Genomic DNA, 17,443 nt, shown 5'->3' on the forward strand with positions numbered 1-17,443 from the left:
CACACACACACACACACACACACACACACACACACACACACACACACACACAATGAAAGCCTCATGATACTTTTTGGGGTTGATTCTTCTTGATCCCTGCAAAGAAGATGGAAATGTTTTTATTAGTATGCTACAGCTTTGCTTAACTTGTTAGTAGTCACCTTGACCAATATCTTAGACTGGAAGGATGGTTAGATGCCTAGCGCGTTAGATCATCTTTGACAGATACAGCTTTTGGTCAGCAGTGTCTGAAAGCCAGTATTCTTTGGTAAACAAGTAGCCATATGATTACCGTAGTTACTTGGTTTGATATAAGTATTCATCATACTAATCTTTATTTTTGGGGATGTCTTCACCTGAATGTGCTCTCCTCTCTTTAGGCCGCCGGAAACGTCCTCCATGGTCATGTACGCTTCAAACACTGTCTTCTTTGGTCCTCCTCGGCATCCTGAGTGGGCTCCCGAGTGGCGCAGCGGTCTAAGGCACTGCATCTCAGTGCAAGAGACCCTGGTTTGAATCCAGGCTGTATCACATCCAGCCATTTATTGAGAGTCCCCATAGGGCGGCGCACAATTGGCCCGTCCGGGTTTGGCCATCATTGTAAATAAGAATTTGTTCTTAACTGACTTGCCTAGTTAAATAAAGGTTCATTTAAAAAAATATATCTGTTAAACCGGCTTTTGGGGGAGATGTCCCATGACTCATGTTCTTTGGTTACCTGTGGGCACTTTGGAAGCATGGTCTTTGTAGTCTTTGTTTTGTCATCTGGTGTTGCTGCTGGGAGTCCCTCTGTTTGAGAGAGCACAACTACTCACCGGACTCCACATCTCTGTCCTGACTGGTTTTGGTGTCCCTACGCACACCTGTGGCTGCTTTTCGGAAACCCCCTGCTTCCTCTCCGGCTCCTGCAGCGCGCCACTTGTCCATGTACAAGGACAGAGAGCCCTCTTGTCTTCCCTTACCTTTCATAGGTGAAGGCAAGAAGTCACTTGAGTCAGAGCACTCGATAAATGCATGGTCCCTTTTTCTCTGCGGTATGTCTTGTTTGTTGCTGTGGGCTAGACCCTGCCTCTGTGCGTTTGGCCCATTCTGTTTCCCCTGCTGTTGGGCAGAACATCCTACTGTGATGTTGGCCGATGAGTCTGGCATAGGCATCGTTCTGATGAGGGGTGCTGGACTGGCTGGGTCCACGTTTGCCATTCCGAGACCTATTGCCTTCCTTGAATTGACGAGGAGGAACCATTTAGCAATGACAGTGCTCAGATTTTGTATTTAGCTATACAATTAATCAGAGAAAACATACAGAAACGTACAGATTTAGGTAGCGAACGTTATGCAGACTTCCTAGCTAGTTGTCACCTTGACCAATCTCATAGACTGGACGGATGGTTAGATGCCTAGCGCCACCAAGGTTATTTTGCTCCATGCCTCCTCCATCCACTGATGTGTGGTTACCTCGCTACATCATCAGGGTCACCAAGTCAGATATTGTGGCCAAGTTGACACAGATGCAAACACTAATTTACATGGCATCAAGTTACATAGCTAAAGACAACTTGGCTAGCCAACTCTACATTACCTAGCAATACAAGCAACCTCGCGTTTAAAATCTTCACCAGCTATAGGTTTCGATTTTCCTCATGAGGCTGAACTAAATATACAGCTAGCAAGACTAGCTAACTAACTCGCCAATGCAATGTTGCATCTGTTTAGTGCAACTAACGCCTTTCTCTGACACCAGACGGTGTCGGAAGAAGGCCTTAATAATCGTCGAAGACTCCCCAGTCATAGACTGTTCTCTCTGCTACCGCACGGCAAGCGGTACCGGAGCACCAAGTCTAGGTCCAAAAGGCTTAACAGCTTCTACCCCCAAGCCATAAGACTCCTGAACAGCTAATCAAATGGCTACCCAGACTATTTGTATTGCTCCCCCTTTTACGCCGCTACTGCTACTCTCTGTTTATTATCTATGCATAGTCACTTTAACTCTACCTACATGTACATATTACCTCAAATAACCCGTGCCTCCGCATATTGACTCTTTACCGATGCCCCTGTTTACAGCCTCGTCAGTTATTTTACTGCTGCTCTAATTATTTTTTACTTCACTTATTTTTCTTAAAACTACATTGTTGGTTTAGGGCTTGTTGTTGTATTCGGCGCATGTGACAAATACAATTAGATTTGAATCAAACTTGGACTTTGAATAACAAGTCAACTGTGAATGATATCTAACGTTAGTTGTTGATCAGCGAAAAAGTACGTTAGCTAGCTATAGACGCTATAAACCAGATAGCATTAGCTACCTGAATCATGTACTTTTGATGTTCGTTTCGTGAAATTGACTAACTACTGATACATTTAACTAGCTAGTTACTTAAATAACGGTTGTTACCAGTCATATTTCTACAATTAATCGTATTAAAAATTAATTTTAAAACCAACCTTAACCACACTGCTAACCATATTCTTTTTATTTTTTTTATTTTTTATTAACAACAAATCAATACAGAGAGTACATGAGGGAACACAAGTAACGTTATATATAGATTATATACAATGGACAATTGAGCTAGGGGGTACAATATCACATTACACAAAGACCTTAAGGGACATACATACACTTATAATTCTAACAGCTTTTTTGTTAGTAGAGTATTTAATTGTCTTAAAATACAGTTCAATTTCTTTTTGTAGGGTAAGAATTTTTTTTTTGTTGTTGTAAATTTACATTTGTGAATATGAAGTTTGGCCAAAAGAATAATGAAATTAAGTACATAAAAATGTTTCAGCTTATTCCTATCATAGGTAAAGAATCCAAGCAGTACATCTCTCCACAATAGTGTAAGATCTTCATAAAAGTGTTCAATTATAAATCTACTGATGTCTTGCCACAGTTTTCTTACATGAATACAATGCCAAAAAAGATGCAACACTGTTTCTGGGTGGTCATTACAAAAGGAGCAATTTGAGTTGATGTTTTCCTTAAACTTCTTCATATAGTGGTTGGCAGGATAATATTTATGAATATTTTATTCATTTTAAAGGAAACTTCCCTCATTTTGTTAACAAGTAGGTATGTGTGTGGCAACATCCAAACTTTTTTCCAGCAGATATTATCAATAAATCCATTCCAATAAGGCATGACATAAGGTATAGATAGATACAACATCCTACTGAAACAAGGTTCGTATCGCTCTGTTGTTGATGGACCAAAAGAGAAACAAATCTTTCCTACTGATGAGTCAACAGGGTCAACGGAAGGTAGGCTCTGAGGCGCAGGTCTTGACACACGTTCCTGAATAATAGAGCAACATCTGAGGGAATGGCATCTAAAACAATTGAGAAATCTTTAGGTGTTACAGGGACCTTGTAAAGTGATAAGAATTCCTTATAATTGAGTAAAAGACCCTCTGCATTTACCAGTTGGCTCACCAATAGCATATTATTTTGGAACCAATATTCTAAAAACAAAGAAGTATTTTTATACAATATATCCCGATTATTCCATATATAATATCTGTGTGGAGAAAAATTGTGTTTATAAATTAAGGACCATGACAAGAAAACCTGCCGATGAAAAGCAGAAAGTTTCACTGGAACTTTGTCAATATTATAATAGCAAAACAACATGAAGTTAAGGCCACCAAAAGTAGAGAAGACATGATGAGGAATAMAATYCCAGAKAGAAGTGGGTCTTCTTAGRAATTGTTTTATCCAATTGATCTTAAAAGTATTATTTAAGGTAGTAAAGTCCAGRAAATTCAGCCCACCAKTCTCATAAGTGTTCATTACAACAGTTTTCCTAATGTAATGGGTACGGTTTCTCCACAGAAAGTTGAAAAGCATCTGGTCTATCTCCTTGCTTATTTTACTGTCAAGATATAAAGATAGAGCGCCATATGTTAGTCTAGAGATACCTTCAGCCTTGGTTATTAGGACTCTACCTTTTAAAGATAAGTCCCTCTGTAGCCATTGATTTAGCTTCTTCTGGGTTTTTTTAATAAGAGGGTAAAAATGTTGTAAGTCTCTAGACTTCTGATCCTTTGTAATGGTTATGCCTAAATATGTAAGTTCTTCTTTTACTGGAATACCATAATATGAAGGTGTCACACAATCTTTGACAGCCATGAGTTCACATTTATTAATGTTAAGATATAGACCAGACGCTTTGGCAAATGATTGTATCACATTGATCGATATGGGAATTTGGTTAGCGTCTTTCAGAAAAAGTGTAGTATCGTCAGCCAGCTAGCTTATAATAATTTATTTACCAGCTATGGAAATACGTTGTACATGACTATTATTTAAAGAATTTGCAAGAAGTTGCGTGATTAATAAAAACAGGTACGGAGAGATAGGACAACCTTGCCTAATTCCTCTCTTTAACTCAAATCTAGGTGAGGTGCCATATTTCAATTTGATAGAGCTGTTACCATTTGCATAGAGAGTCTTAATAGCCTTACAGAAAAAGTCCCCAAAGCCAAGTCTCTCAAGGGAGTGGAAGAGGAAATTATGCTCTACTGTGTCAAATGCTTTATAAAAATCAAAAAATAATATGAAGCTATCCTTGGTTATTAGGTCTGAGTAGTCTAGAATGTCTAATATTAGTCTGACATTGATAGAAATATGTCTGTTCCTCACAGCCAGACTGTGTTTCATCAATGATTGCATCCAGGACTTCTTTAATTCMTTTTGCAAGTAGTAAGGCTAATATATTATAGTCATTATTAAGAAGTCAAATTGGACGCCAGTTATCGATGAGCAGCACTTCTTTTTTAGGCTTAGGTATCAGTGTTATTAACCCCTGACTCATTGTAGGAGGGAGAATATTGTTTTTAATACTCTCTAAAAAGACTTCAAATAGGAAGGGAGCTACTTGTTCAGAAAGTAATCTGTAAAATTCTGATGTAATTCCATCAACACCTGGTGATTTATTGTTCTTTAGATGTTTGATAGACTCTATAATCTCTTCAACTTTGATGGGTTCATCACACTGTTTAGATTCTATATCACTGATAGAGTGAACATTATTCAGTGAGTTAAAAAACATATCTGTGGATTCCTGACAGTCCATAGAGCTATACAATTTTCTGTAAAAATTGCTACAGTGTTTAGCGATTCATTTTTGGTCATCTGTAATAACACCATCAATGTTTAACTTATGGACAGTGTTATTTTTAGAGTGAAATTTCTCAAGTCTAAAGAAATAGGATGAATTCTGTTCTCCCTCCTCAATCCATTTTTTCCTAGATCTAATAAAGGCTCCTTCTGCTTTTAATCTATATATATTATCCAGTTTATTTTGTAACTCAATTATAGCAAGATTACTACCATATTTTCTAAGGTATTTGGACACCTCAAATTTAAAGAGCTCCCAGTTCTTGCAATAAGATTTTTCTTCGCAAGCCCTTTCCCAAAAGTGTGAGAGCAGATATTTAACCTCAAATTTAACTATATCATTATTTAATAATGAGCTATTTAGCTTCCAGTAGGATGCTCTACCAAGGTTAGTATCAGGGGTAAATATTATGATATCAATGTAAATTGCCCTATGGTCTGTGAGGGGAGTAGTACAAATATTTGTAGTAACACACTCACCATCAGTACATTTGGATATAAGCCAAAAATCTATTCTGGATTGTCTGGAACCTGTTTTGTTACTCCAAGTGAATGATCTGTCGGCCAGAAACCTCTCTCTCCATAAATCAGTAAGATCAAACTTTTCCATAAAAAGTAGTAAACCCAAATTCTGATTGGTTGGCCTACCTGGGGGCCATCTGTTAGTTGAATTATCTATCGTAATGTTAAAGTCCCCTCCTATCAATAATAACAAATTGGGAAATTTAGATAACCAATATGTTTCTCTATAGATTCAAGCAATTCATCATTCTCATGTTTGGTGTTGTACCCGTAGAAGTTTACAGTAATGAGCGTAATGTCATTGTAACTGATCATAAGACAAATAAAGTGACCACATTCCTGCGTGTAGAATATTACCACCAAAGGTATTTTTCATTGTAGTGACACCAGCGGAGCGTTCAGATCCATGGGAAAGCCAAATATCGTTGCCCCACTGCGACCTCCAGAAGTTGGCATCAGCCGAAATTGAGTGAGACTCTGGAAAAAAGCAAAAAACTGTTTGAAATTGTTTAGCAAATAAAAATAAGGCCTTGCGCTTCACATTGCTTCGTAACCCCCTAGCATTAAGATAAACTATAGACAAAGACAAAACAACAAAGATTATATAAAAGTATAAACTGTAGTAGGATGAGTCAAAGACGTAAGAGCAGTAAACGTAAACGATAAGGAACCGAGATCTGCACCATTTAAGTAAATTTAAAGTGAAAATATTCTGAGAAATAAAATACAAAATAATCATTTAAATAAAAGGGTACCTACTATTTTAAGTGCATATGAAAACTGATCATAAAACAATTTAATAAAAAATGTTTTACATATACATGTTCCTAAGACTTTTTTTCACTTGGAAATAAGTATTAATAACTAAATAGAACAATACCCGTGTAAAGTCAGAGCAGACCTGTACGCCCTTTAAAACCGTATCTTAGTTACTGTATACATAAAAAATAAATACAGCTTTCAGTCTTCTTCGTAAGTTTGTAAACAAAATAGGTGTTCTGGTCATATAAGAACAAACTAATAAATTGAAGTACCTGAGTATTCCGAAAAATAGTCACCTGATGCTTGTTAGGTAACCATATGCCTAACCTTACATTAAGACCAAAAAGCTTATTTGAGTCAAGATATAGCTTTGTGGCTGTGCTATCTAGTGGAGACCTTAAATAACTACTGTGTAAATGACTGGTAATTGCAATCTGGAATCCTTGGGACGTCCATGCCCTAAACCCTTTATTTTATTTAACTAAAAACCCTTAACCCCTACACTTACCCTAATCCAGTGTTTCCCGAACTCGGTCCTGGGGACCCCAAGGGGTGCACGTTTTGTTTTTTGCCCTAGCACTACACATCTGATTCAAAGGCACAATCCTTACTTATTAACCTTAATAGCCGTAGGGACGTTCCAAGGATACCAACTATCCCCGTCAAAATTTCAAACCATATCCGGGCGTTAGGTCAACTTGCATGCCGGGAAAGAAAGAATTTAATCGCTGCTCCGCACATGTTAACAGTCGTGTTCGCTGTACAGCAACGTTAGCAGAAAGAAAAGATAGCAGAAAACATGGCGAAGTCAGGCAAAGTAAGAATGACATCTAAAATATACTTATTATTAATGGCGAACTGGCTCACTGCAGTTAGTCTCACACGGCCACACGTGAAATGACATTGTTGAACGCTAGCTAATTAGCTAAGTTAACGTTAGGTAGCTATTGCTGAACTCCGATGTTACTCTGCCTAACTGTGTGTTCATGGAATGTTTAATTAGCAACTTTGTATCACAATTTACTTGAAACACGTGTTCAACGTAATGAGTTATAATGTATCTATTTCGAATGCTCAGTATCGGCCTGTTCTGTTTGATTGACGATTATTAACCAATCACCAAAGTCCACACCATGACTTGCAATGTACTGAAATGTTTATTCCCCCAAAATGTTTTATAGTCAACCCAATTAAAGGCCTCTAAAAAGAAAACTGGAAAGATCAGCGAAGTCAATAACTCTGGTAAGTGGGCCAGTGTAACTTTGGCAATAAATAAAATGATTTGCCCCAGGTACAAATGCTTTGAGGGGTGGTAAGAAGCGTAGACGGTATATCTGCGTATGACATCAAGTCCCAACATGTAGCCTAATTGGAATGGTGATAATGTTCATATGAAATTCCTTAAATGCAAAACAATATTTTTAAATTCAGTAGGTATTTCCAATGTCAATGAATATTGTTTGTGTATCTTCAGAAGCGGAACAGGTGGACACAACTGCTGATGCGGAAAAGGTTAAAGTCCAGGGTGAGGTCAAAGAACAGAACGGAATTGTAACCAATATTTGCCAGATGTCACCCAKTAGGTATTTTTCATCAGGGTCTCTATGGAATAGTGTTTTAATACATGTCTGTATTTCTCTCCAGCTGTTGCAGCAGCCCCAGTAAAGAGAAAAGCGGAAGCAGAGGATGAGACTTCTCCAGCGAAGAAAACAAAGTGCATTAATGATGGTACGATTGTGAACAGCAGTAAATATCACCCCCTCTGTTTGAGCGATGTGATGGTTTCAGTGTGCTGACATGCATCTTGTTTTTTATTTTTAGGTTTTTGTCTTTTTGTTGGAAGCTTGAACACATCCAAGAAAGTGGAGGAAATTAATGATGCCTTGGCAAACTTCTTCACAACGCATAGTCTGTTGTTTCAGGATATTCAAGTGGACATTACAAAGTGAGTACTTGGCATTTTTATGCACTGCATAAACTTAACCTCTACAAATGTTTGTAGATTTCTTCATGATACAGATTCTTCCCCATGTTTTTGTGCATTCTATAGGAAATTTGCATATGTCAACTTTTACACAGAGGAAAACTTAACAAAAGCCCTTGAGCTAAATGGGGAGAAGATCCTGGACCGAAAGATGAGGCTAGACAAGGCCAAGGTCAAAGACCCCACAGTACATGACAAAAAAGGTACTAGTCTCATCTTGAGTGAGTTATCCTTGCTACTGTTATATTTGTCATTTCTAGAATTGATTGATTTCCATGTAGTGACAGTCTTTTTCCTCACAGCTAAAGATGCCAGGACCTTGTTTGTCAAGAATATCCCGTTTGCAGCAACAAAAGAGGACTTGAAGAAAGTCTTTGACACAGCTGTCGAAATCAGGTTTCCTGGAGGCATTGGCGCCCCAAGCAAAGGGTGAGATGCAGTGTCCATTTGATATTGATGTGAAATTGCTAGTTATGTCTATCCCAGGATTCTGTTCTAAACATGTCTATTGCATCAATTTTGTTGTGACAGAATTGCCTACATAGAGTTCAAAACGGAGGCCACTGCTGAGAAAGTGCTGGAGGAGAAGCAGGGGATTGATGTCCAAGGCCGTGTAATCGTTATTGACTTTTTGGGAGAAAAGAGCCAACAACAAAAAATAATCAAAGCTCCAGGTAAAGATGGAAAGAAATGAGGTCAATGGGAATTCAATTACTGTAGAAGCGCAAGGTACTTGAATAGCTAGCTATATGGCTAGTCATGCTGTTCGTTAGCATCTTCAAGATTAAAGTATGTTGCAGTGATTAGTTGAGACATCTTGTTTATCATAGTTCTCTGAAAAGTGAATGAAGTTAACATGTTCTCAAATGTTCTGTTCCAAAGCTGAGGCCACACCAAATAACGAATTACTGGTGACCAACCTGGCTTACGCTACAAAAGAGGAGGCCCTGAAGGAAATCTTTCTCAAAGCAGTCAGTGTCAAGATACCAAAGAGAAATGGTAAACCAAGAGGGTGAGTGAAGGCGTATGTTGTTACTGCATCTGCTGTGTTGAGCTCTATTGAAAATGTTGAACGCCATCAAATTGCATTTATTTTTATTTTTATTAAATGATTTAAGTATTCATGTGATTCATTTCATGTTCTGACTGGAAATAATTAAATTGTGACAATTGGGCCTTTTTCTTTCAAAAGTCGTGCCTTGATTCAGTTTGAAAGTGTGGAAGATGCCAAAGAAGCCCTGGAATCATCGTTAAACAAAGAGATTAGTGGAAGAGCAATCAAAGTAGAGTTCAGCCCGAAGGGGCCAGAAGGTGGCAAAGGGAACTCTGGTAAATATTACTATTAGACTTGCCTAATGAACGTCTCATAGCAGAGAATTGGTTGGCGAATCATTTGAAGTTGTTTGGCTGTGTGATCATGCATACTTCTGTAATGTGTGTGTTCTCTTGTAGTTCCTTCGAAGACGTTGATGGTCAGGAATCTTGCCAAGGAGACGAGTGAGGAGACTTTGAAAAGTGTCTTTGAAGGTGCCATTGAAGCTCGAGTCACCAAAGACAAGGAGACTGGCATATCTAGAGGGTATGTGGTGAAAAATTTCCCCCTTCAAATCACATTTTTACATTGATGTCCTTTGAATACTCACAGTTGGCCACTTCTTAAGGTTTGGCTTTGTGGACTTTGAGAGCCCAGAGGTCTGTAAGGCTGTCAAGGATACCATGGCAGACCTTCAGATTGATGGGAGCAAGGTGACCCTGGTCTATGCCAAACCCCAGGGTGAAAGAGGACCTCGTGGAGAAGGAGCGGGCTCCAACAGGCGTTACGGAGGGAAATCCGGAGCTAGAGGTGGCTCTGGAGGCAGGGGTGGACGAGGAGGTGAGATCATCTAGGTCAGGGATGGTTAACTGGCGGCCCGCCTTTTGTAGGCCCGTAGATCAGTTTCCACCAGGAGGAACTCAGCCGGGGTCTCAACTTACTGTTGAGTGATAGAATACACAAGGTGCAATTTGGTTGTGTGTCGGATGTTTTTCTATTATGTCAGTCTCATTCTTTTTTTTTTTAGAATGGTAAATTTAGTCCAGCGTCCAGCTATCTAAACTTATGGGGGGGGGGGGCTGTGAACATTTCTCTCCGCCCCATGGCAAAATGTCAGGAAATTAAAGATGCATTATGCAAAACTAGCAAGTATAGCGTAGAGAATCATTGTACCATCTTAAACCACTGTGAAATATATTTTACATGAACAGAATTTTGCTTGGGGCCCCCAAAAGGCTAGGGCCAACTCTTACTGCTTGTATGGATGTGGGTAAGCAGATACAAGCGCCACTGTGGCCCCATGTGATAAGTTCAGATTTTTTGGGGAGGGTTGATATAGGTTGAATTGAAGTTGCAAAACTGATGAGGACATGTCAAGTGATACTTCATACTTAATGTATTCTCTTTACTCCACTTGTATCTACCAACAGTTCTACCAGCGTTGTAAGATGCTTTCGTTTTTTTTTTTTTTAGGCAGAGGTAGTGGCGGTGGAAAGAGGACTTAAAAAAGAAGAGAAGTAAAGGAAGGCGCATTTTTTTTTTATTTTTTTTTTAACAATGGACTGCTGCAACAGCTCTAATTCAACGTCTACATTTCCTGGCAAGTTTGTGATGGGTACCAAACGATTATAAGAAACAAACCAATTTGTTTTTAGAGATTTATGTGAAAAGATTCTACCATGTTGTTCATACATAACGATGAAATGTCTTGACACATTGTACTGTACATGTAACATTTTTGTCTGTTTTACTTTAGTGTACCTTTTTAATTGTTAATTTCATGTAAAGACTTTATTGAAGACTGGGCAATTAAAAGGTCCCCAAATTTCAGAATTTCAGTTTTTTTCTATGATTATTTTGTCAGTCTTTTTTAGGGGAGCTTGTATTTTGTTTGAGACAAATTCTTTAAAAAATAAAATAGTGTACAAAACATTTAGGAACACCTGCTCTTTCCATTACATAGCTTTCACCTGGTCAGTCTATGATCACTTGTTAAATCCTTCAATCAGTGTAAATGAAGGGGAGACAGGTTAAAGAAGGATTTTTAAGCATTGACATGGATTGTGTATGTGTGCCATTCAGAGGGTGAATGGGCAAGACCAGACTTAAAACGGGGTATGGTAGTAGGTGCCAGGTGCACTTTTTTTGTCAAGAATTGCAACACTTGGTTTTTTTCACGTTCTGCAGTTTCCTGTGTGGATCAAGAATGGTCCACCGCCCAAAGGACATCCAGCCAACTTGACATCTGTGGGAAGCATTGGAGTCAACATGGGCCAGCATCCCTGTGGAATGCTTTCGGCACCTTGTAGAATCCATGCCCTGACAAATTGAGGCTATTCTGAGGACAAAAAGGGGGTGCTCAATATTAGGGTGTTTTGTACACTTACTGTGTATGAGAAGTTTACTTTACCAGAATGAATGTAGACCAGAATTTAATTTGTATTCAAAACTGAAATATGCTATTTAGATTGCCTATACTGAGTGACAGTCCACTTCTCTAGACACTGAATGAAGTCAGTATATTTTGGGGGGCTTTCATTTTAAAAGGACACTGCTGGACCAATTACAGATAGTTGATAAAACAACTTTCTATCAAAAGAACAGTACTGCCATGTAAGAGAGACACATTTTAGCACATTTTCCAAGAAGCTTAGCTAGAACATATTTTCAAGATATCAGCTGTTGCTTCAGTGAAAGTCTGAAGACTAGCTCAGAACAAGCACACAACATTTGGTGAATGCACGAGCATTTGAAGCTAAGATATGATACAGAAATGTCCAAATCCACAACCGTAACGGATATAACGCTGAAAAAGGATACTGACAATGAAAAGAGAGAAACCAATTGGGCTTTTAAGGATAATTATGAACATGGTTTCATTTGGAAATGACCACATTTTTTGTACCGCTTCAGGTTAACTTTTCCACGATATCACCCATATATACAGTACCAGTCAAACGTTTGGACACACCATTGTAGAATAGTAGTGATGAGATCACAACTAAATTAACACATGAAATAAAGTAGTAAACAAAGTGTTAAATCATGTTTTAAATTTAAGATTATTCAAAGTAGCCTTGACAGCTTTGCACACTCTTGGCATTCTCTCAACCAGCTTCATGAGGTAGTCACCTGGAATGCATTTCAATTAACAGGTGTGCCTTGTTAAAAGTTCATTTGTAGTATTTCTTTCCTTAATGCATTTGAGCATATCAGTTGTGTTGTGACAAGGTAGGGATGGTATACAGAAGATAGCCCTATTTGGTAAAAGACCAAGTCCATATAATGGCAAGAACAGCTCACAAAGAGAAATGACAGTCCATCATTACTTTAAGACATGAAGGTCAGTCAATCTGGAAAATTTCATGAACTTTAATAGTTTCTTCAAGTGCAGTTGCAAAAACCATCAAGCGCTATGATGAAACTGGCTCTCATGAGGACCGCCACAGGAAAGGAAGACCCAGAGTTACTTCTGCTGCAGAGGATAAGTTCATTAGAGTTATCAGCCTCAGAAATTGCAGCCCAAATAAATGCTTCACAGAGTTCAAGTAACAGACACATCTCAACATCAACTGTTCAGAGGAGATTGTGTGAATCAGGCCTTCATGATTCAATTGCTGCAAAGAAGCCACTACTAAAGGACACCAATAATAAAAGACTTGCTTGGGCCAAGAAACACAAGCAATGAACATTAGACTAGTGGAAATCTGTCCTTTGGTCTGATGAGTCCAAATTTGAGATTTTTGGTTCCAACCGCCGTGTCTTTGTGAGACGCAGAGTAGGTTAACGGATGATCTCTGCATGTGTGGTTCCCACCGTGAAGCATGCAGGAGGTGGTGTGGGGGTGTTTTGTTGGTGACACTGATTTATTTAGAATTCAAGGCACACTTAACCACCATGGTTCACAGCATTCTGCAGTGATACGCCATCCCATCTTGTTTGCGCTTAGTAAGACTATAATTTATTTTTCAACAGGACAATGACCCAAAACACACCTCCAGGCTGTGTAAGGGCTATTTGACCAAGAAGGAGGGTGATGATGCTGCATCCGATGACCTGGCCTCCACAATCACCCGACCTCAACCAAATTGAGATGGTTTGGGATGAGTTGGAACGCAGAGTAAAGGAAAAGCATCCAACAAGTGCTCAGCATATGTGGRAACTCCTTCAATACTGTTGGAAAACCATTCCTCATGAAGCTGGTTGAGAGAATACCAAAAGTATGCAAAGCTGTCATCAAGGCAAAGGGTGGCTACTTTGAAGATACTCAAATATAAAATCTATTTTGATTTGTTTAACACTTTTTTGGTTACTACATGATTCCATATGTGTTATTTCATAGTTTTGATTTCTTCACTATTATTCTACAATGTAGAAAATAGAAAAAAGAAAGAAAAACCATTCAATGAGTAGGTGTGGTCCAAACATTTGACTGGTACTGTACATTTATACTGAACAAAAATATAAATGCAACATGTAAAGTGTCGATCCCATGTTTACCAAATTCCCAATCTGGCCCTCAAACCATCATGGTCACCTAATAATCCCCAGTTTATAATTGGCTCATTCATCCCCCTCCTCTCCCCTGTAACTATTCCCCAGGTCGTTGCTGCAAATGAGAACGTGTTCTCAGTCAACTTACCTGGTAAAATAACGGTAAAATAAATAAATAAAAATGTTTCATAAGCTGAAATAAAAGATCCCTGAAATTTCCAATAGCACAAAAAGCTYATTTATTTTTACTACCCTGTTAGTGAGCATTTCTCCTTTGCCAAGTTAATCCATCCACCTGACAGGTGTGGCATATCAATAAGCTGATTAAACAGCATGATAATTACACAGGTGCACTTTGTGCTGGGGACAATAATGTGCAGTTTTGTCACACAACACAATGCGGCAGATATCTCAAGTTTTGAGGGAGCATGCAATTGGTATGCTGACTGCAGGAATGTCCAACAGAGCTGTTGCCAGAGAATTTAATGTTAATTTCTTGACCATAAGCCGCCTCCAATGTCGTTTTAGAGAATTTGGCCGTACATCCAACCGGGCTCACAGCAGCAGACCACATGTAACAATGCCATCCCAGGGCCTCCACATCCGGCTTCTTCACCTGTGGGATCATCTGAGACCAGCCAGCCGGAAAACTGATGAAACTGAGGAGTATTTCTCAAATCAAATCAACGTTTATTTGTCATGTGCGCCGAATACAACACCTTACAGTGAAATGCTTACTTACAAGCCCTAACCAACAGTGCAATTTTTAAATAAAAAATTGGTATTAGGTTAACAATAGATAAGTAAAGACATTTTAAAAACAGTAAAATGACAGTGAAAATAACAGTAGCGAGGCTATATACAGGTGGTACCGGTACAGAGTCAATGTGCGGGGGCACCGGTTAGTCTGTAATAAAGCCCTTTTGTGGGGAATAACGTATTCTTATTTGCTGGGCCTGGCTCCCCAGTGGGTGGGCCTGGCTCCCCAGTGGGTGGGCCTGGCTCCCCAGTGGGTGAGCCTGGCTCCCCAGTGGATGGGACTGGCTCCCCAGTGGGTGAGCCTGGCTCCCCAGTGGATGGGACTGGCTCCCCAGTGGGTGGCTGCGCCATGGCTGCATCCCTGCCCAGTCATGTGAAATCCATAGATTAGGGCCTAAATAATTTATTTCAATTGACTGATTTCCTTATATGAACTGTAACTCAGTAACATTGTTGAAATTGTTGCATGTAGCATGTATGTTTTTGTTCAGTATATACTGTATATATATATACTGTAGGTTTTCAGTAGGTGCCCATTTTGCTAATGTTTTCTTAGTCAAARATGTCCAACCTGGTGTAAAATGTACGTGATGTGACCGTAATGATTGGAATATTACACACATTGTTATTTGATATCAGTCGATTTTAGGTCMTGGTTAAATGTTGTAGAACACTGCCATCTCTTGGATAGGCATGATAGGGTAGTGTAAACCGATGGAAGAAAGATTTCAGAATGAATTGGAACATTTTCTTATTTCCCCCCAAGAAAACAGAAAAATCTTGCATGCAAGTAGATGTAAAACATTGAGATGGATGATGCAAGCCCAGTCTTTGAGGTCTGTTTTAACCAAAGATGGTGGATAAATTAAGATGTCTTACTCAGGTTGTTTACCATTGGAAAAAAAGTCTACATATATACAGTGGGGCAAAAAAGTATTTAGTCAGCCACCAATTGTGCAAGTTCTCCCACTTAAAAAGATGAGAGAGGCCTGTAATTTTCATCATAGGTACACTTCAACTATGACAGACAAAATGAGAAAAAAAATCCAGAAAATCACATTGTAGGATTTTTTATGAATTTAATGTTGGCAAAATTATGGTGGAAAATAAGGTATTTGGTCACCTACAAACAAGCAAGATTTCTGGCTCTCACAGACCTGTAACTTCTTCTTTAAGAGGCTCCTCTGTCCTCCACTCGTTACCTGTATTAATGGCACCTGTTGAACTTGTTATCAGTATAAAAGACACTGTCCACAACCTCAAACAGTCACACTCCAAACTCCACTATGGCCAAGACCAAAGAGCTGTCAAAGGACACCAGAAACAAAATTGTAGACCTGCACCAGGCTGGAAGACTGAATTGCAATAGGTAAGCAGCTTGGTTTGAAGAAATTAACTGTGGGACAATTATTAGGAAATGGAAGACATACAAGACCACTGATAATCTCCCTCGATCTGGGGCTCCACGCAAGATCTCACCCCGTGGGGTCAAAATGATCACAAGAACGGTGAGCAAAAATCCCAACCACATGGGGGACCTAGTGAATGACCTGCAGAGAGCTGGGACCAAAGTAACAAAGTACCATCAGTAACACACTACGCCGCCAGGGACTCAAATCCTGCAGTGCCAGACGTGGCCCCCTGCTTAAGCCAGACATGTCAGGCCCGTCTGAAGTTTGCTAGAGAGCATTTGGATGATCCAGAAGAAGATTGGGAGAATGTCATATGGTCAGATGAAACCAAAATAGAACTTTTGGTAAAAACTCAACTCGTCGTGTTTGGAGGACAAAGAATGCTGAGTTGCATCCAAAGAACACCATACCTACTGTGAAGCATGGGGGTGGAAACATCATGCTTTGGGGCTGTTTTTCTGCAAAGGGACCAGGACGACTGATCCATGTAAAGGAAAGAATGAATGGGGCCATGTATCGTGAGATTTTGAGTGAAAACCTCCTTCCATCACAAGGGCATTGAAGATGAAACGTGGTTGGGTCTTTCAGCATGACAATGATCCCAAACACACCGCCCGGACAACGAAGGAGTGGCTTCGTAAGAAGCATTTCAAGGTCCTGGATGGCCTAGCCAGTTCTCCAGGATTTCTAAAACCCATAAGAATCTTTGGAGGGAGTTGAAAGTCCGTGTTGCCCAGCAACAGCCCCAAAACATCACTCCTCTAGAGGAGATCTGCATGGAGGAATGGGCCAAAATACCAGCAACAGTGTGTGAAAACCTTGTGAAGACTTACAGAAAACGTTTGACCTCTGTCATTGCCAACAAAGGGTATATAACAAACTATTGAGATAAACTTTTGTTATTGACCAAATACTTATTTTCCACCATCATTTGCAAATAAATTCATAAAAAATCCTACAATGTGTTTTTCGGGATTTTTTTTTCTAATTTTGTCTGTCATAGTTGAAGTGTACCTATGATGAAAATTACAGGCCTCTCTCATCTTTTTAAGTGGGAGAACTTGCACAATTGATGGCTGACTAAATACYTTTTTGCCCCACTGTATATATATAATCCCTTTGCTGGAGTCAATGACCAAAAGCGCCCTCTTTGGCCTCATGGGTGGAATGGTAATAATATTTTTTATAATTTCATAATTAAATAAAGATTTTTTTTTTTAAACAGATGAAAATCTGGTGTGTCTATGTCAAACAGTTTTGTTATATTTCAGTCTTCTGTGATGTATATAAAGTGGAATATTGGGATGCAAACTCAAAATGGAATACATTTAAACTCTATATCTGACATGGTACAGG

At 39.2% G+C, this 17,443-nt stretch overlaps 1 protein-coding gene and 1 long non-coding RNA gene across 3 annotated transcripts in view; one reads left to right on the forward strand and one right to left on the reverse strand.

Annotated features, from left to right (window-relative positions):
- LOC111979386 (uncharacterized) overlaps nucleotides 1–7,060 on the reverse strand; it is a 9,247-nt gene extending 2,187 nt beyond the window's left edge. The window contains exons 1-2 of the long non-coding RNA XR_002879326.2: nucleotides 6,914–7,060; nucleotides 6,001–6,120 (exon numbers count right to left, since the gene is read on the reverse strand). This is a non-coding gene — a long non-coding RNA (uncharacterized lncRNA). The remainder of the gene's footprint in view (nucleotides 1–6,000; nucleotides 6,121–6,913) is intronic.
- A 36-nt stretch (nucleotides 7,061–7,096) lies between these two features.
- Nucleotides 7,097–11,354, forward strand: LOC111979385 (nucleolin). 2 transcript variants are annotated; one of them, XM_024009886.2, is made up of 13 exons: nucleotides 7,097–7,222; nucleotides 7,587–7,647; nucleotides 7,880–7,930; nucleotides 8,050–8,133; nucleotides 8,227–8,350; nucleotides 8,456–8,592; nucleotides 8,692–8,818; nucleotides 8,921–9,063; nucleotides 9,272–9,401; nucleotides 9,582–9,718; nucleotides 9,842–9,968; nucleotides 10,051–10,262; nucleotides 10,896–11,354. In XM_024009886.2, the coding sequence occupies exons 1-13, from the start codon at nucleotides 7,205–7,207 to the stop codon at nucleotides 10,925–10,927; spliced, it is 1,383 nt and encodes a 460-aa protein (XP_023865654.1). In that variant the 5' UTR covers nucleotides 7,097–7,204; the 3' UTR covers nucleotides 10,928–11,354. The 2 variants fall into 2 exon arrangements, with proteins under 2 accessions (XP_023865654.1, XP_023865655.1); XM_024009887.2 differs by lacking the exon at nucleotides 7,880–7,930 and having other exon boundaries at nucleotides 7,115–7,222.
- The last annotated feature ends 6,089 nt before the right edge of the window (nucleotides 11,355–17,443 follow it).

Source organism: Salvelinus sp. IW2-2015, linkage group LG19, assembly GCF_002910315.2.
Source record: "Salvelinus sp. IW2-2015 linkage group LG19, ASM291031v2, whole genome shotgun sequence".
Lineage (NCBI taxonomy): Eukaryota > Metazoa > Chordata > Actinopteri > Salmoniformes > Salmonidae > Salvelinus > Salvelinus sp. IW2-2015.

What these genes read in the sequence shown, in the direction of transcription:
- LOC111979385 (XM_024009886.2), top strand. An exon ending in ATTCAAGTGGACATTACAAA is followed by an intron (nt 8,351 to 8,455) that starts GTGAGTACTTGG and finishes TGCATTCTATAG; the next exon opens with GAAATTTGCATATGTCAACT. An exon ending in GAGACTGGCATATCTAGAGG is followed by an intron (nt 9,969 to 10,050) that starts GTATGTGGTGAA and finishes CCACTTCTTAAG; the next exon opens with GTTTGGCTTTGTGGACTTTG.